This window comes from Triticum aestivum, chromosome 1A (genome assembly GCF_018294505.1).
Source record: "Triticum aestivum cultivar Chinese Spring chromosome 1A, IWGSC CS RefSeq v2.1, whole genome shotgun sequence".
NCBI lineage: Eukaryota > Viridiplantae > Streptophyta > Magnoliopsida > Poales > Poaceae > Triticum > Triticum aestivum.
Genome location: NC_057794.1, coordinates 377,860,094 through 377,879,610, shown reverse-complemented (window position 1 = coordinate 377,879,610; position 19,517 = coordinate 377,860,094). Strand labels below are relative to the sequence as shown.

General features: G+C 47.2%; 1 protein-coding gene across 1 annotated transcript; it reads right to left on the bottom strand.

The window, feature by feature from the left end:
• Nucleotides 1-15,215: 15,215 nt before the first annotated feature.
• On the bottom strand, nt 15,216-18,945 carry LOC123051898 (linoleate 9S-lipoxygenase 6). Its single transcript, XM_044474893.1, has 9 exons — nt 18,503-18,945; nt 18,157-18,440; nt 17,803-18,040; nt 17,348-17,692; nt 17,169-17,254; nt 16,986-17,075; nt 16,605-16,906; nt 16,253-16,516; nt 15,216-16,150 (listed from the first exon to the last, which is right to left on the bottom strand). Exons 1-9 carry the CDS (start codon nt 18,663-18,665, stop codon nt 15,388-15,390), a joined length of 2,535 nt encoding a protein of 844 aa, XP_044330828.1. The 5' UTR covers nt 18,666-18,945; the 3' UTR covers nt 15,216-15,387.
• Nucleotides 18,946-19,517: the final 572 nt, after the last annotated feature.

The following is a 19,517-nucleotide window of genomic DNA, read 5'->3' as shown; positions in this document are numbered from 1 at the left end:
CAACAACATCTTTCCCATTGCATTTGCTATTGTTGACAAGGAGGACACTGCCAGCTGGTCCTGGTTTCTAACCCAGCTCAAGTATGCTCTTGGTGGTGAGTCAGGAAAGTATGGCAAGTACACTATCATATCTGATAGACAAAAGGTACCTCATACATCATAATTCTTATTTTTACTGAAGTTTTACCATGCTTAGTACTGTCAAATAGTGTGTTGTTATACTATATTTTGAACACTAGTAATTTAAACAGGGCCTTCTTAAAGCCATAAACAATGTCTTCCCAAATTGCCCTCAAAGATACTGCCTTAGACATATTTATCAGAACTTTCAAACAGCTGGCTTTAGAGGTGAAGAGTTAAAGAAGTATATGGATTAGGCTAGTTATTCATATATCGAGCATGGTTTTGAACAAGCAATGGAAGGTATGAAAAGAGAGTGTGAGGCAGCTTGGAAATGGCTTAGAAAGATACCCAAGCATACATGGGCTAGACATGCCATGGACAAGAATTGTAAAACTGTTTTGGTTGTTAACAGTATTAGTGAAGTGTTCAACAAAATGATACTTGATGTGAGAGGGAAACCAATTAAAACCATGGTTGATGGCATCAGAACAAAATTGCTAGTTAAGTTCAATGCCAATAGGACCAAGACTGAGACAGCCAAGTGGTAGATATGCCCAACATATGCTGAGAAGTTAGAAGAAGCAAAACACCATGCTAGATATTGTCAGTCAATCAAAGGAGGACCTGATCTATACCAGGTTAGCAGTGGAGAAAGCACATATGCAGTAAATCTGCAAGTGCACACATGTGGGTGTAGCAAATGGGACATGACTGGTGTTCCTTGCAAGCATGGTGTTTCTGCAATTAACAAGGCAAAACTTCATCTAGAAGATTTTGTTAGTGATTTCTTCAAGAAACCAATGTACCAAGCAGCCTACAATCCAACTGTATCCTGTGCCTGGGCCTGATCTATGGCCAAATACTGGGACCCCTAACATAGAGCCACCAGTTTTCAGAGACAAGCCAGGAAAGAAGCAGACTAAGAGGAGAAAGAATCAGTTTGAGAAGCCAGCTCCCAAAGATACTTCAAGGATGGCAACAATAACCTGCAGCAATTGCAACTTGACAGGGCATAGGTACACTAGCTGCCACAAAAATCTGAAGCCAGCCCTAGCAATGAGAAGGAACCAACACCAGGTTAAATCTTGTTTATATATGTTGTCACTGCAGGTTAAATCTTGTGTATATTTAATACTATGTTCTAATCTGTCTATATGTTCTCACTGCAGGAAAACAGGAGAGTTGATGCACCAATGGCAGCTCCATCTGCTCCACCAGCAGCAAGGGCAAGAGCTCCTGCTGCAACCAGTGCAACACCAAGGACAACTCCACCAGTAGCAAGGGCAAGAGCTCCAGCTGCAGCTAGGACTGCAACTAGGGCTGTACCTAGGGCATCTCCTTCTGCTCCTGCTCCAACAAGGCCAAGTTCATCTTCTGCTGCTGCTGATAGGCCTAGTTCATCTTCTGCTACTGCTGCTAGGTCAAGGGGAAAGAAAACATTCATACCACCAAGACTGTCAGGTACTGGAAGAGTGAGAAAGCCATCATGCAAGATGTCTGAATGGTTCAATTGTTCTCAAGGCAGCAAGAAGTGATGTAATGTTGAAACATGTTTAATTCAGCCTTTTTGGCTAGTTTGTGATGAAGAGTATTAAGAATTTCATGTTGAAACCAGTTAGTTCAAGTCCAAGTGATGGACTATGTAATGTACCTAATGGTTGTGATGCACTATGATACTCTGGTTATGATGATGTGATGATGAACTTATTAGTTATGATGTTTTGCAACAAGTTTTCATTCTGTTGTTGTGATGATGAGCATAGTTTCATTGCTGATATGATGATGATCTTAGTTTTCATGCTGTTGATATGATGTGTTATGATGTGTTGCAACAAGTTGGGTGCCTCGGCGTCGGCGTCGACAAAACCCAAAATGTCTCCACTTGGGCATTTAGGGTGCCTCGGCATCGACAAAACCTAAAATGTCTCCACTTGGGCATTTAGGGTGCCTCGGCGTCGACAAAACCCAAAATGTCTCCACTTGGGCATTTAGGGTGCCTCGGCGTCGACAAAACCCAAAATGTCACCACTTGGGCATTTAGGGTGCCTCAGCATCGACAAAACCTAAAATGTCTCCACTTGGGCATTTAGGGTGCCTCGGCGTCGACAAAACCCAAAATGTCTCCACTTGGGCATTTAGGGTGCCTCGGCGTCGACAAAACCCAAAATGTCGCCACTTGGGCATTTAGGGTTCCTCGGCATCGACAAAACCTAAAATGTCTCCACTAGGGCATTTAGGGTGCCTCGGAGTCGAAAAAACCCTAAGAAGTTACTGATATATTAATTTTGTAAATCCAAAAAAATTGCACAAAAATAAAAACCCTAAGAAGTTACTGACATATTAATTTTGTAAATCCAAAAAAAATTGCACAAAAATAGTTTGGCCTGGGGATCGAACCCAGGACCAATGGGTAGTAACCAATGGTTCAATACCAATAGGACAGTGCTAGTGATGTTGTTTTAATAGCATCCGCAATTTTACTTATATTTAGTTAGGCACGCACTATGTTGAGAGTGCATTGAGGCCGCCAGCGTGGTGAACGTTCGTTTAGTATAACTAGTCGTTTCGGTTTCTACCTTTAATATGTGTCCACCTACCGCTCTCTTCGATTACTCGCCCACTCGCCGCCCGCACCGCCCACTCCTCTTCCCCCTCTCTCCCGTCGAAACCACCGCCGAGAGCCACCCCCACTGCCGTCGGCATGGACTGGCAGCTGGCCATCGAAGAGCTCGCTGGCAACAACCGCAAGCTGCGCGCGTAGTACAGGAAGATCGCGCTCTGGTTCCCCAGCACGGCGATGTTGAGGAACCATGCCCGCGGCCTGGTGAAGGTGATGACACCTGCCGAAAGGTAGCGTGCATTCCCTGCCGGCTGCACCGTCCCGCCGGCGACCATTCTCCTGTGGGCGATGCGCGAGGTGCAGCGCTCCCCCGACCCCAGGCAGCGTGCCCGTTGGTGGATGTACCGCTCATCCACCACGCCACCGACCGCCGCAGATGACATCATCGACGCCGTCCTCGCTCTCCCAGCCCCATCAACAACGCCTACTGGGAAAGGCGCAATCCATGGGTGCTCTGGCCAGACGACGACTTCGACGTCGAGTCCGAGTCCTCTGACGACTACGACTCTGACGAATCTGACGGCTACTCCTCTAACGACGAGGTGGACGAGGTCGTCATACTCTCCTCCGACTCCTCCTCCGACGAGCCTGATGTGCAGCTCCTGGCGCCCGTCCTCCACGCCGTCGAGGGGCAGAAGAATAGCCCAATTGATGTGGATAAGCTGTCGGAGGTCGCCGACAACCCAGAGCTCGTCGTCGTGAAGCAAGAAGAGGAGGGCGGCGATGAAGATGTGGTGGAGCCAGCGCCAGCCAAGAAGATGAGGGCGGTGGTGAACAACAATGACGTGCGGCACTCCCTACACCTGAAGATGCTGAAGAAGGAGAAGTGACATGCTGTCTTTAGTTTCGTCAGAAGAAGAAAAAGTTCAGTTTCGTCAGTATGTTAGTTTGCCAGTTCTATCTATGTCAGTTGTATCTATGCAGCTACTATCTAATTAGTATGCCACTATCTATGTAAGACTATCTATGCAGCTACTATCTATGTTAGTATGCCACTATCTATGTCAGACTATCTATGCAGCTATTATCTATGTTAGTATGCCACTATCTATGTCAGACTATCTATGCACTATGAACTTGCTATCTATGTTCACTATCTACTTGCTATAATCCAAGCTGTTAATTCATCACAAACTGAACTTAATAAAAGCTGATAATTCATCACAAACATAGTACTCTCACAAACAACATACAATCCAAGGTTCATTGCTACAGACATAATAGAGTTCACCACAATAAAGCTTAACACATTACAAGCTTTCCTGCATAGCTACTACAAAAGACATCATTGACACACATGGTCAGACAGCAACACAAATTAGTCCTCATCACAAATAGCCTTAATCTGGTGAAGCTTCCTCTTGTTGCTATCACCTGCTGTCTTGAGATCAACAATGCAGGAAGCAAGAGTACTCTTCTCCATGGTCAACTTCTCCTTCACTTTCATCAGCTCAGCAATGCAACAATCCAGCTTATCCTTCTCTTTCTTCAGGTCATCCTTCTCTTTCTTCAGGTCAGCATAGCAAATCTCCAAAGTCCTCTTATCAGAGCTCAACTTTTCCTTCTCCTTAAGATGGTTGAACTTCAAATTCCTAATGACAGTGGCTTGAGCTACATGAATTTGCTTTAACTGGTCAACAATAGCCTTTAATTTTTTTATCTCAGCATCCTTTGTCATGCTGCTTTCCACACTAACTGAAATGTTGTCAGCATCATTCTTCTGGTTTATCTCAGGCTGACTATCCTTATAATCCAAGAGGTTGTTCACATCTTCAACAAGCTTCTCATATGTCTCCTGCAACTCTTTTTTCTGCTGTGTGAGATTGTGTACAGTGCTTGCATGCTCCAGGCATGCCATCCTGTTTTCATGCTGGCTATACTCATACATAAGCCAGAGCTTATGAATAGCATTCTGTAGATGCTCTGGCCAATTCTCATCTACCCACTGCACTAATCCACAATTTGCAACACCCTACAATAGAAAAAATCAGTTCAAAAATACAGACATTACTTACAGATTCAGTTAAATAGCTGATTCTGTTAATGTACCAGAATCACATTCATTTAATGATGAATAATTATGAAAACTACAACTAAGAACACTACCTATGAATCCTAGAACTAAATTCAGTAACTATAAACCCTAGAACATGAGCAGTAACTATGAACCCTAGAACATGAACAGTAACTATGAACCCTAGAACAGGAACAATTAATACAAACCCTAGAACAAGAATTGAAATGCTGCAAACACAACTTAAAACTTACTTTAGTGGCACAAGCAATGAACCTCCTACTAGTGCTTATCCCCTCAAATGCAACATACTTCCTCCCTGGATTCCCATGCTCACAAATCACATTCAAGTCGTCAGCAAGACCCTCGAACGACGGCTCATCAATTGTAGCTGGGATCTGAGAAATCCAACAAAAACGTGTTCAAATCGAGCAAATGTTCAACCCTACAAACCCTAGAACAGAAATGAGGAATAGAATGTTCTGACCTTGACAGGGGAGTCGTCGGAGGAGATGTACTGCGCGGCGGAGCCGTCTGTGCTCTTACTGTCGCTCCAGGACACCATGGCGGCCGGCGGCCGGCGGTGACCGAAGAGGAGAGGAGCAAATGGGAGGGGAGCGAGCGAGTGTGGGATCAGAGAGAGCGAGCGTGAGAGCAGAGAAATCGAGCGAGATGTGGTCGGGCGCGGGCGGTCTGTCTCTGGCGACCCGACCGCGTCTATCTTAAGCAAACGGCGCCGTCAGCGCGTCCGTTACACCATGTCACACATATTGGGCCCCACATGTCGGAAACGCCCTCAACCGAGCCAAATGACATGTTCAGTGCAATCTGCAAAACTGTTACTGAATCCGCGGTGGCTTTTGCAAATGATTCGCGGCCACATTGTTTTCTGCAAGATAAGCCCCAAATGTGGTGGTTTCTTGCAATTCACTCGTATGGGTGAGGATATTTTTGAAAGAAATATGCCCTAGAGTCAATAATAAAGTTATTATTTATTTCCTTATTTCACGATAAATGTTTATTATTCATGCTAGAATTGTATTAACCGGAAACATAATACATGTGTGAATACATAGACAAACAGAGTATCACTAGTATGCCTCTACTTGACTAGCTCGTTAATCAAATATGGTTATGTTTCCTAACCATGGACAAGGAGTTGTTATTTGATTAACGGGATCACATCATTAGGAGAATGATGTGATTGACATGACCCATTCCATCAGCTTAGCACCCGATCGTTTAGTATGTTGCTATTGCTTTCTTCATGACTTATACATGTTCCTATGACTATGAGATTATGCAACTCCCGTTTACCGGAGGAACACTTTGTGTGCTACCAAATGTCACAACGTTACTGGGTGATCATAAAGGAGCTCTACAGGTGTCTCCAAGGGTAGATGTTGGGTTGGTGTATTTCGAGATTAGGATTTGTCACTTCGATTGTCGGAGAGGTATCTCTGGGCCCTCTCGGTAATGCACATCACATAAGCCTTGCAAGCATTGCAACTAATGAGTTAGTTGCGAGATGATGTATTACGGAACGAGTAAAGAGACTTGCCGGTAACGAGATTGAACTAGGTATTGGATACCGACAATCGAATCTTGGGCAAGTGACATACCGATGACAAAGGGAACAACGTATGTTGTTATCCGGTCTGACCGATAAAGATCTTTGTTGAATATGTAGGAGCCAATATGGGCATCCAGGTCCCGCTATTGGTTATTGACCGGAGATGTGTCTCAGTCATGTCTACATTATTCTCGAACCGTAGGGTCCGCACGCTTAACGTTACGATGATAGTTATTATGAGTTTATGCATTTTGATGTACCGAAGTTAGTTCGGAGTCCCGGATGTGATCACGGACATGACGAGGAGTCTCGAAATGGTCGAGACATAAAGATTGATATATTGGAAGCCTATATTTGGACATCGGAAGTGTTCCGGGTGAAATCGGGATTTTACCGGAGTACCGGGAGGTTACCGGAACCCCCCGGGAGCCATATGGGCCTTTATGGGCTTTAGCAGAAAGGAGAAAGGGGCAGCCCAAGGTGGCCACACGCCTCCCCCTCCCCTAGTCCTATTAGGACTAGGAGAGGTGGCCGCCCGCCTCTCTCTTTCCCCCTCGGGGAATCCTAGTCCAACTAGGATTGGGGGGGGGAGTCCTACTCCCGGTAGGAGCAGGACTCCTCCTGCGCCCTCCTCCTGGCCGGCGGCCCCCTCCCCCTTGGCTCCTTTATATACGGAGGCAGGGGGCACCTCTAGACACACAAGTTGATCATTGAGATCGTTCCTTAGCCGTGTGCGGTGCCCCCTGTCACCATATTCCACCTCGATTATATTGTAGCAGTGCTTAGGCGAAGCCCTGCGACGGTAGAACATCAAGATCGTCACCACGCCGTCGTGCTGACGAAACTCCTCCCCGATGCTTTGCTGGATCGGAGCCCGAGGATCGTCATCGAGCTGTACGTGTGCTAAGAACTCAGAGGTACCGGAGTAACAGTGCTTGGATCGGTCGGATCGGGAAGACATACGACTACTTCCTCTACGTTGCATCAACGCTTCCGCAGTCGGTCTGCGTGGGTACGTAGACAACACTCTCCCCTCTCGTTGCTATGCATCACCATGATCTTGCGTGTGCGTAGGAATTTTTTTGAAATTACTGTGTTACCCAACAGTGGTATCCGAGCCTAGGTTTTATGGTTTGATGTTATTTGCACGAGTAGAACACAAGTGAGTTGTGGGCGATATAAGTCATACTGCTTACCAGCATGTCATACTTTGGTTCGGCGGTATTGTTGGATGAAGCGGCCCGGACCGACATTACGCGTACGCTTACGCGAGACCGATTCTCCCGACGTGCTTTGCACAAAGGTGGCTAGCGGGTGACAGTTTCTCCAACTTTAGTTGAACCGAGTGTGGCTACGCCCGGTCCTTGCGAAGGTTAAAATAGCACCAACTTGACAAACTATCGTTGTGGTTTTGATGCGTAGGTAAGATTGGTTCTTGCTTAAGCCCGTAGCAGCCACGTAAAACTTGCAACAACAAAGTAGAGGACGTCTAACTTGTTTTTGCAGGGCATTTCTGATGTGATATGGTCAAAACGTGATGAGATATAAGTTGTTGTATGAGATGATCATGTTTTGTTAAAGTTATCGGCAACTGGCAAAAGCCTTATGGTTGTCTCTTTATTGCATAAGATGCAAGCGCCAAATAATTGCTTTACTTTATCGCCATGCGATAGCAATAGTTGCAAGAGCAATAGTTGGCGAGACGACCGTGTGACGACACATTGATATAGATCAAGATGATGGAGATCATGGTGTCATGCCGGTGACGATAGAGATCATGACAGTACTTTGGAGATGGAGATCAAAGGCGCAAGATGATGATGGCCATATCATGTCACATATTTTGATTGCATATGATGTTTATCTTTTATACATCTTATTTTGCTTAGTTTGACGGTAGCATTTTAAGATGATCTCTCACAAATTATCAAGAAGTGTTCTCCCTGAGTATGCACCGTTGCCAAAGTTCGTCGTGCCCAGACACCACGTGATGATCGGGTGTGATAAGCTCTATGTCCATCTACAACGGGTGCAAGCCAGTTTTGCACACGCGGAATACTCAGGTTAAACTTGATGAGCCTAGCATATGCAGATATGGCCTTGGAACACGGAGACCGAAAGGTCGAGCGTGAATCATATAGTAGATATGATCAACATAATGATGTTCACCATTGAAAACTAATCCATTTCACGTGATGATCGGTTATGGTTTAGTTGATTTGGATCACGTGATCACTTAGAGGATTAGAGGGATGTCTATCTAAGTGGGAGTTCTTAAGTAATATGATTAAATTGAACTTAAATTTATCATGAACTTAGTCCTGATAGTATTTTGCAAATCATGTTGTAGATCAATAGTTCGCGTTGTTGCTTCCCTGTGTTTATTTTGATATGTTCCTAGAGAAAATTGTGTTGAAAGATGTTAGTAGCAAAGATGCGGATTGGATCCGTGATCTGAGGTTTATCCTCATTGCTGCACAGAAGAATTATGTCCTTGATGCACCACTAGGTGACGGACCTATTGCAGGAGCAGATGCAGACGTTATGAACGTTTGGCTAGCTCAATATGATGACTACTTGATAGTTTAGTGCACCATGCTTAATGGCTTAGAATCGGGACTTCAAAGACGTTTTGAACGTCATGGAGCATATGAGATGTTCCAGGAGTTGAAGTTAATATTTCAAGCAAATACCTGAGTTGAGAGATATGAAGTCTCCAACAAGTTCTATAGCTAAAAGATGGAGGAGAATCGCTCAACTAGTGAGCATGTGCTCAGATTGTCTGGGTACTACAATCACTTGAATCAAGCGGGAGTTAATCTTCCAGATAAGATAGTGATTGACAGAATTCTCTAGTCACCATCACCAAGTTAGTAGAACTTCGTGATGAACTATGATATGCAAGGGATAACGGAAACGAATCCCGAGCTTTTCATGATGATGAAATCGATGAAGGTAGAAATCAAGAAAGAGCATCAAGTGTTGATGGTTGACAAGATCACTAGTTTCAAGAAAAGGGCAAAGGGAAGAAGGGGAACTTCAAGAAGAACGGCAAGCAAGTTGCTGCTCAAGTGAAGAAGCCCAAGTCTGGTCCTAAGCCTGAGACTAAGTGCTTCTACTGCAAAGGGACTGGTCACTGGAAGCGGAACTGCCCCAAGTATTTGGTGGATAAGAAGGATGGCAAAGTGAACATAAGTATATTTGATATACATGTTATTGATGTGTACTTTACTAGTGTTTATAGCAACCCCTCAGTATTTGATACTAGTTCAGTTGCTAAGATTAGTAACTCGAAACGGGAGTTGCAGAATAAACAGAGACTAGTTAAAAGGTGAAGTGACGATGTGTGTTGGAAGTGGTTCCAAGATTGATATGATCATCATTGCACATTCCCTATACTTTCGGGATTAGTGTTGAACCTGAATAAGTGTTATTTGGTGTTTGCGTTGAGCATGAATATGATTTGATCATGTTTATTGTAATACGATTATTCATTTAAGTAAAAGAATAAATTGTTGTTCTGTTTACATGAATAAAACCTTATACGGTTACACACCCAATGAAAATAGTTTGTTGGATCTCGATCGTAGTGATACACATAATCATAATATTGAAACCAAAAGATGCAAAGTTAATAATGATAGTGCAACTTATTTGTGGCACTGCCGTTTAGGTCATATTGGTGTAAAGCGCATGAAGAAACTCCATGCTGATGGGATTTTGAAATCACTTGATTATGAATCACTTGGTGCTTGCGAACCATGCCTTATGGGCAAGATGACTAAAGACTCCGTTCTCCGGAACAATGGAGCGAGCAACTGACTTATTGGAAATAATACATACTGATGTATGCGATCCGATGAATGTTGAAGCTCGCGGCGGGTATCATTATTTTCTGACCTTCACATATGATTTGAGCAGATATGGGTATATCTGCTTGATGAAACATAAGTCTGAAACATTTGAAAAGTTCAAAGAATTTCAGAGTGAAGTGGAAAATCATCGTGACAAGAAAATAAAAGTTTCTTCGATATGATCGCAGAGGTAAAACATTTGAGTTACGAGTTTGGTCTTCAATTAAAACAATGTGAAATAGTTTCACTACTCACGCCACCTGGAACACCATAGTGTAATGGTGTGTCCGAACATCATAACCGTACTTTATTAGATATAGTGTGATCTATGATGTCTCTTACCGATCTACCACTATCGTTTTGGGGTTATGCATTAGAGACAACTGCATTCACATTAAATAGGGCACCATCTAAGTCCGTTGAGACGACAACAATCTGAACTGTGGTTTGGCAAGAAACCAAAGTTGTCGTTTCTTAAAGTTTGGGGTTGTGATGCTTATATGAAAAAGTTTCATCCTAATAAGCTCAAACCCAAATCGGAGAAATATGTCTTCATAGGATACCCAAAGGAGACTGTTGGGTACACCTTCTATCACAAATCCGAAGGCAAGACTTTTGTTGCTAAATTCAGAGTTTTTCTAGAGAAGGAGTTTCTCTCGAAAGAAGTGAGTGGGAGGAAAGTAGAACTTGATGAGGTAACTGTACCTGCTCCCTTATTGGAAAGTAGTTCATCACAGAAATCTGTTCCTGTGACTACTACACAAATTAGTGAGGAAGCTAATGATGATGATCATGTAACTTCAGATCAAGTTACTACCAAATCTCGTAGGTAAACCAGAGTGAGATCCGCACCAGAGTGGTACGGTAATCCTATTCTGGAAGTCATGTTACTAGACCATGACGAACTTGCGAACTATGAGGAAGCGATGATGAGCCCAGATTCCGCGAAATGGTTTGAGGCCATGAAATCTGAGATATGATCCATGTATGAGAACAAAGTATGGACTTTGGTTGACTTTCCCGATGATCGGCAAGCCATAGAAAATAAATGGATCTTCAAGAGGAATACGGACGCTGATAGTAGTGTTACTATCTACAAAGCTAGAATTGTCGCAAAAGGTTTTCGACAAGTTCAAGGTGTTGACTATGATGAGATTTTCTCACTCGTATCTATGCTTAAGTCTGTCCGAATCATGTTAGCAATTGCCGCATTTTATGAAATCTGACAAATGGATAAACAAAACTTCATTCCTTAATGGATTTACTAAAGAAGAGTTGTATACGATGCAACTAGAAGGTTTTGTCGATCCTAAAGGTGTTAACTAAATATGCAAGCTCCAGCGATCCATCTATGGACTGGTGCAAGCATCTCGGAGTTGGAATATGCGCTTTGATAAGTTGATCAAAGCATATAGTTTTATACAGACTTACGGTGAAGCCTGTATTTACAAGAAAGTGAGTGGGAGCACTACAACATTTCTGATAAGTATATGTGAACAACATATTGTTGATCGGAAATAATGTATAATTTTCTGGAAAACATAAAGGAATATTTGAAAGGAGTTTTTCAAAGAAAGACCTCGGTAAAGCTGCTTACATATTGAGCATCAAGATCTATAGAGATAGATCAAGACGCTTGATAAGTTTTTCAATGAGTACATACCTTGACAAGATTTTGAAGTAGTTCAAAATGAAATAGTCAAAGAAAGAGTTCTTGCATGTGTTGCAAGGTGTGAAATTGAGTAAGACTCAAAGCCCGACCACGACAGAAGATAGAAATAGAATGAAAGTCATTCCCTATGCCTCAGCCATAGGTTCTATAAAGTATGCCATGTTGTGTACCAGATCTATTGTATACCCTACACTGTGTTAAGCAAGGGAGTACAATAGTGATCTAAGAGTAGATCACTGGACAGCGGTCAAAATAATCCTTAGTGGAATAAGGAAATATTTCTCAATTATGGAGGTGACAAAAAGGTTCGTCGTAAAAAGTTACGTCGATGAAAGTTTTGACACAAATCTGAATGACTCTAAGTCTCGATCTAGATACATATTGAAAGTGGGAGTAATAAGCTAGAGTAGCTCCATGCAGAGCATTGTTGACATAGAAATTCGCAAAATACTTACGGATCTGAATGTGACAGACCCGTTGACTAAAATTATCTCACAAGCAAAACATGATCACACCTTAGTACTCTTTGGGTGTTAATCACATAGCGATGTGAACTAGATTACTAACTCTAGTAAACCCTTTGGGTGTTGGTCACATGGCGATGTGAACTATGGGTGTTAATCACATGATGATGTGAACTATCGATGTTAATCACATGGTGATGTGATCTAGATTATTGACTCTAGTGCAAGTGGGAGACTGAAGGAAATATGCCCTAGAGGCAATAATAAAGTTATTATTTATTTCCTTATTTCATGATAAATTTTTATTATTCATGCTAGAATTGTATTAACCAGAAACATAATACATGTGTGAATACATAGACAAACAGAGTATCACTAGTATGTCTCTACTTGACTAGCTCGTTAATCAAAGATGGTTATGTTTCCTAACCATGGACAAGGAGTTGTTATTTGATTAACGGGATCACATCATTAGGAGAATGATGTGATTGACATGACCCATTCCATCAGCTTAGCACCCGATCATTTAGTATGTTGCTATTGCTTTCTTCATGACTTATACATGTTCCTATGACTATGAGATTATGCAACTCCCATTTACCGGAGGAACACTTGTGTGCTACCAAACGTCACAACGTTACTGGGTGATCATAAAGGAGCTCTACAGGTGTCTCCAAGGGTAGATGTTGGGTTGGTGTATTTCGAGATTAGGATTTGTCACTCCGATTGTCGGAGAGGTATCTCTGGGCCCTCTCGGTAATGCACATCACATAAGCCTTGCAAGCATTGCAACTAATGAGTTAGTTGCGAGATGATGTATTACGGAACGAGTAAAGAGACTTACCGGTAACGAGATTGAACTAGGTATTGGATACCGACGATCGGATCTCGCGCAAGTGACATACCGATGACAAAGGGAACAACGTATGTTGTTATGCGGTCTGACCGATAAAGATCTTCGTTGAATACGTAGGAGCCAATATGGGCATCCAGGTCCCGCTATTGGTTATTGACCGAAGATGTGTCTCAGTCATGTCTACATTATTCTCGAACTGTAGGGTCCGCACGCTTAACGTTACGATGACAGTTATTATGAGTTTATGCATTTTGATGTACCGAAGTTAGTTCGGAGTCCCGGATGTGATCACGGACATGACGAGGAGTCTCAAAATGGTCGAGACATAAAGATTGATATATTGGAAGCCTATATTTGGACATCGGAAGTGTTTCGGGTGAAATCGGGATTTTACCGGAGTACCGGGAGGCTACCGGAACCCCCCGGGAGCCATATGGGCCTCTATGGGCTTTAGCGGAAAGGAGAAAGGGGCAGACCAAGGTGGCCGCGCGCCTCCCCCCTCCCCTAGTCCTATTAGGACTAGGAGAGGTGGCCGGCCCCCCCTCTCTCTTTCCCCCTCGGGGAATCCTAGTCCAACTAGGATTGGGGGGGGGGGGGTCCTACTCCCGGTAGGAGTAGGACTCCTCCTACGCCCTCCTCCTGGCCGGCGGCCCCCTCCCCCTTGGCTCCTTTATATACGGAGGCAGGGGGCACCTCTAGACACACAAGTTGATCATTGAGATCGTTCCTTAGCCGTGTGCGGTGCCCCCTGCCACCATATTCCACCTCGATTATATTGTAGCAGTGCTTAGGCGAAGCCCTGCGACGGTAGAACATCAAGATCGTCACCACGCCGTCGTGCTGACGAAACTCCTCCCCGACGCTTTGCTGGATCGGAGCCCGGGGATCGTCATCGAGCTGTACGTGTGCTAAGAACTCGGAGGTACCGGAGTAGCGGTGCTTGGATCGGTCGGATCGGGAAGACATACAACTACTTCCGCAGTCGGTCTGCGTGGGTACGTAGACAACACTCTCCCCTCTCGTTGCTATGCATCACCATGATCTTGCGTGTGCGTAAGAATTTTTTTTGAAATTACTGCGTTACCCAACAAGTTTGTGGGAATTTAAGAGGGAATTAAAGTTTCTTTTGCTGGCCGGGCGTGGACAACAAACAATTTTCACACTTCCTATTCCCCAACTCAATTACTAGCCCCCCATCACGGAAGTGATTCGGGGGAGTTGGACCCCTTAATTCCCTTTCCCCTACCTTCTTTAATTCCCATGTCCTCCAACCATACAAGGGATTTTAAGTCCTGCACCGCACGAACTCCCATTCCCCAATACAAACTCCCGTGAAACAAACACGTTGTCTATGGTTAAAATTTGACACAAAATACGAGGTAGTATAAACCAAGGCGGAGAAAGTAGCATACCACGTTGTGATAGGGAGAACGTTCAGTCCTCTAGAATTTCAGTTCACATTTGCTTTGTGCATTTGCCTTGCAACAGTCAAATTCGAGAGACGTGTCAATGAGGGTGAGGTAGGACCTGGCAGGAGACGGGCCGTGGCGTCGCCAATGAAGGACATGGACATGAAGGAGGTTGATAGTATGGGGTAGAGCTACGAGGCGCGCGTGGTAGCACCACCAGCCACAGGTCGTGACATGTGGTATTGGCTATGTGCATTTTAAGGGTGTTCGGATCATGTCCTGGTTAGAAATTGCCTGGCCTGGAGCATCCCTGGGAAATGCCTGGAGTGTGTTTGCTTGCTACCCTGAAGAAATATGGTCCAGGCTAGCCTGACCGGGCACATAAACACCAATATACCAGGCAAAACCAAGGCACGAACTTCTTGCAGGCACAAAGCCGAAGACACTATCCAAATAACCCCTTTATGTATGCAGAGACGGGGTGTTATTCAGTATATGTTTTTATCCGCTTGATGTCACATTTTAAGTTAATAAAAGTGTCTTTATTGAAAAAAATATACATGATGTGCGAAGGCAATAGGGGTCCAACAGTTTTATCTTTGACAAGGGAAATGACCCTTGTGAGGTCTGTTTCCAAACAGCAAGCTCCATTTCAATTTTTTGAATCTCAAGCCGATCACCATTTTACACAACAAACACTAAAACTCAAACCAACAAAGAAATCCGCATCACCCCCAACTATAAAAGAACACCCAAAACCCAAATGAAGATAAATTTACATAGTCATATAGACGTGGATCGATCATATGGAGACGCTGTTGGGTATCCCTTTCCCCGTGAGCCCCTTCTCCTGGCCGGCCACGTCCGGGAACAAGAGCGTGTACGGCACCTTGACCGGCCCCCTCCGGTTCTTGAGCCGCGGGTCCTTGTTCCTCTCCTCCACCCGCCTCTCCACCCGCCGGAGGTCCTCCCGGAACCCGTCCAGCAGGCGCAGCAACTGGCCGTCGTCCGTCCACGTGGACGTGGCGCGCTGCCCGAGGTAGACCTCGTCGGAGGTGTGGTTGGACAGCACCTCGATGAGCGCCAGCCCCAGCGTGGCGGTGAACCTGTCGGGCACCATCTCCAGGAAGAACTTCTCCGGGTCGGCCTCCAGCTGCGTCATCTCCGGCGACCCCGGCAGCGGCACGAACCGGCGGCACCGCGTGGGCCGGTTCGGGGGGAACCCCGCGTAGGCGTACTGCCCGAAGTTGACGGCCGCGTGCAGCGCGGAGGCGATCCAGACGAGCGTCGACAGCGTCTGGGCGAGGTGGTCGACGGTGTCCAGCGCCAGCCAGCACGCCTGGTCGCCCTGCCGGTCGCCGTGGCCGACGGTGCGCACGTCGTGCCACCACGCCTGCAGCTCCGCGTCGCCGTCCACCTCCTTGTCGCTGTGGTAGAAGTGGGCGCAGTAGCTGCGCACCCACCCGTCGATGGCGTGCCACACCTCGAGCCCGTCGACGGCGTACGGGTAGTCCTCGATGTGCAGGGTCAGGCCGCCGGGCTCATCGGAGCTGGAGGCCACCCCCCTTCAGATACAAGAATAACAATTACATTACAGCTCGGTAGATTGCCATTTGTTCTCCTAAACTTTTCAAAAAGAAATGGGAGCAAGGAAATGGTTTGAGTACCGCTTGAGGAGGTCGTTTGGCAGGGACTGCTCGGTGAACCTCCAGTCGCCGTAGATGGCGGAGGACATCTCGACGGCGTACTTCCCCGGGTACATGGTCCGCTCCAGGATGCCGCCGGCGTTGAGCAGTATGCTCCTGGCCAGCGTGTTGATCTGCATGGTGTCCTTGAAGTGCGGCTCCAGGAGCTTGTGGATGGGGTGCATGGCGCTCAGCTGCCTCCTGGTCGCGATGATGAACGGCTCCACCGCCGCGTGCGTGAACAGCCTTCATTTGGCCGCCCGTGTCAGTGACTCAGCTTGTCGACTTCTGTGCAGATGATGACTAGGAGTAGAATGGAACTTTTCGTCCTCACCAGTGGCTGATGAGCTGATGGTACCCCGAGTCGTTGACGGAGACGTGGGCCTTGGCGAGCTGCCACAGGTGGCCCTCGGTGCCGTGGGTCGCGGGGAGGAAGACCCGGCTCAGCTCGGTGTCGCCCTCGCCGTCGCTGGGCAGGCTCAGCTCGATGACGACCGGCTTGAGGGTCCCGTCGGCCTTGAGGAACAGCAGCGTGCGCGACGCGTAGATGCACACGCCCAGCGTGTTTATGCGCCTCAGGTACGGCATCAGGTAGTCATGGTGGTCCAGGATGTACAGCCTCTTCTGATGCATTGCCTGCATTTTTACAGGGATACTGTGTTTGTATCATCATACATACATACCAAGCAGAGAAACAGGGAGCAGTTTTGCTAACCATTTCAATGGTGACATCTCCAAGCTGGCTCTTGATGTGCTCGGCGGTTATCGAGCTCTTCTTCCCGCCACTGCTCACCGGCGGAAACGTCTGAGAATGGAACATTTGAAAGCCACTCAATGCGGTAGCGGTACAAGTTTTCAGTCAAGAAAATTCAGGACGATGAGATGAACTACTGCTCACTTGTAATCTCTTGATGGCGACAGGGTTGAGCCCGGCGAGCATTTCCCTTGCGAACTCCTCGTCGCTCCTCCACGCCTCAGGATCCTCTGCGTGCACCATGGATCGATCGATCATCATCCCAAGATGAAACTTGACGCATGATGAATTGGGCGGGAGAACAGAGAGGGAAATAAACTCACGCTGGATGACTTGCGGGATGGGGAACCTGGCGGGGTGCTCCTCCTTGACGGCCTTGGCCACCTGCTTGTAGGTCTTGTGGGACGGCACGGAGGACTTGAGCTTCTCCATGACCTCGCCGTCCACCGCCGGCTGCACGGGCCTGCTGTACAGGTCCTTCCTCAGCTGCTCCATGGACTTGAAGTCGTTGCCGTGGACCAGCGTCCTCGCCTCCGGGATCACGAAGTGCGTCACCGCCTGCACCCCCAGCTTCAGCACCTCCGCCAGCTTCCCCGGGCTGAACCGCTCGTCCGGCGGGATGTAGAAGTCCAGGTTGATCACGTGCTTGCGCGTCTCCGTCACGCCGTCTTCGAATCAATCGATCGTTAATCAAATTATTAGAACAACCGGCCATGAGATGCGAGGTTCTTTATTCAGGATGAATGAAATCGGCTGGAAATGGCAGCCAGTGTGGTACCGGTGTTGCTGATGGCACGGCCTGTCCGGCAGCGGCGCGGGTAGGGGTGCGTCCTGGTGCCGCCGACGACCGGGCGGACGTGCTCCGGGTTGTCGGGGTTGCCGAGGTCGTTGTAGCGGTCGTAGTCGTAGATGCGCTCCCAGTCCTTGCGCTCTCCCTTGCCGTCCCCTCGCAGGCTCCTCAGCTCCTCGTCCCGCAGCAGCACCAGCGCCTCCGGCGTCTTGGAAGGCAGGTAGCTCTGGCAATGGTCACCACGAAAGAAAGAAAGAAAGAAAGAAAGCTTCATGCACGAGTTCACCCAGGATGCCAGGACTGGATATGGAACAAACACAAACGAATGGCCTCTGCTCTGACCGTGTTGACGAAGAAGAGGCGGTCGGAGGCGGTCTTCTTGTATGGGTACACCCAGGAGTTGCACTCGAAGTGGATGCTCCGGTCCTCGGCGAGCTCCAGCCGCACGTGGCGGAGGAAGAAGCGGTCGGCGCGGTTCCCGTTCCGGACGGACACGGCCCCCGGCGTGCCGAAGTCGGCGTCCACCACGAACGTCACATGGTACGTCGTCGTGCTCGTCTTCCCGTGCTTGCTCTTCTTGCCGCCCCTCAGCGGGGCCTCCGGGCTCAGCATCCCCTTCCCCGTCTCTGCACGCGCTCGGCATCAGTCACAGTCAAACACACGAACAACTCACATACAGTGCACTCACCGTGGTCGATTTGGGTGCCGCTGAAGAGGCGCAGGGTGGTGGACTTGCCGGGCGCGGAGAGGCCGAAGGTGTTGGCGACGACCACCGTGCCATTGACGGCGATGGCGTTGGCCGGCGGGACCGGGCTCCGATCCCACAGCTTGGGGCAGAACGGCATTTGCATGGACCGGGCTAGCTAGCTAGACCAGCAGAGCAGAGCAGGACAGGGACGATGCTAACTGATTATCCGCCGGCGGAATTCCTGTCGCAACCAATGGATTGGTACCACGAGGCTATATACATCTCGGTGGGGATCCTTGGAGTGTGTTCTAGGAGGGCATCGTTCTCTGGTTTCCTTTTCACTGCAGAGGAGGAGGAAAGCAGAAAGGGAGAGGGGAATGTGTGCCAGCCTTCGGCCTGACCTCTTGCACACGATGCCGCTTCCTCTCAGCCGCAAAGGATCTCTGCCTTGCGCTGCTGCACATCCACATGGCTTTCTGTGGGGCGTGGTGGTAACTTCTGGGCGCTCTGTCACTTCCCACAGGCTTTTATGAGATGGGCCCAGAAAATTCTCCCCGGTCGATTCGTGATCCCGGCCGAATGCCATGCCGATATTGGCAAAGTGCTATGCCTCTCGGGGTAAAAAAACACAACGAGCGAGGACCGTTTTGTTCGTGTGCCGGTGCCTTTTCTGCCCGGACTTGAGCGGAGCTGGGAATTTCTTGGAAGCCGTTTGGTTGCTGTCCTGGAAAGGCCTGGGTGTCTGGCCTGGAATGGCCGGAGGTTGTTAGGCCAACTCCATCACGCGATCCCAAACGAATGTCCGTTTTGTTCGGTTTTTGTTCCTTTGGGTAGGGATTTGGGGTCGTGTCCGGACCTGTCCTGGGATGTGGTGGCAGTGCGCCCAGCGCGCGGCCGCATCCCGGCCGCATCCTGTCCGCGTATTATTTCTTTGCAAGTCCTTAATTTTATTTCATCATTCATTTTTGGTACATGAAAAATACATTATCACATTTTGACTAGTAAAGTAAGACCA

What these genes read in the sequence shown, in the direction of transcription:
- LOC123051898 (XM_044474893.1), bottom strand. Translation starts at nt 18,665, where the DNA reads ATGCAAATGCCGTTCTGCCCCAAGCTGTGGGATCGGAGCCCGGTCCCG. An exon ending in GAGATGTCACCATTGAAATG is followed by an intron (nt 16,907 to 16,985) that starts GTTAGCAAAACT and finishes GTAAAAATGCAG; the next exon opens with GCAATGCATCAGAAGAGGCT. An exon ending in CATCAGCTCATCAGCCACTG is followed by an intron (nt 16,517 to 16,604) that starts GTGAGGACGAAA and finishes GGCCAAATGAAG; the next exon opens with GCTGTTCACGCACGCGGCGG.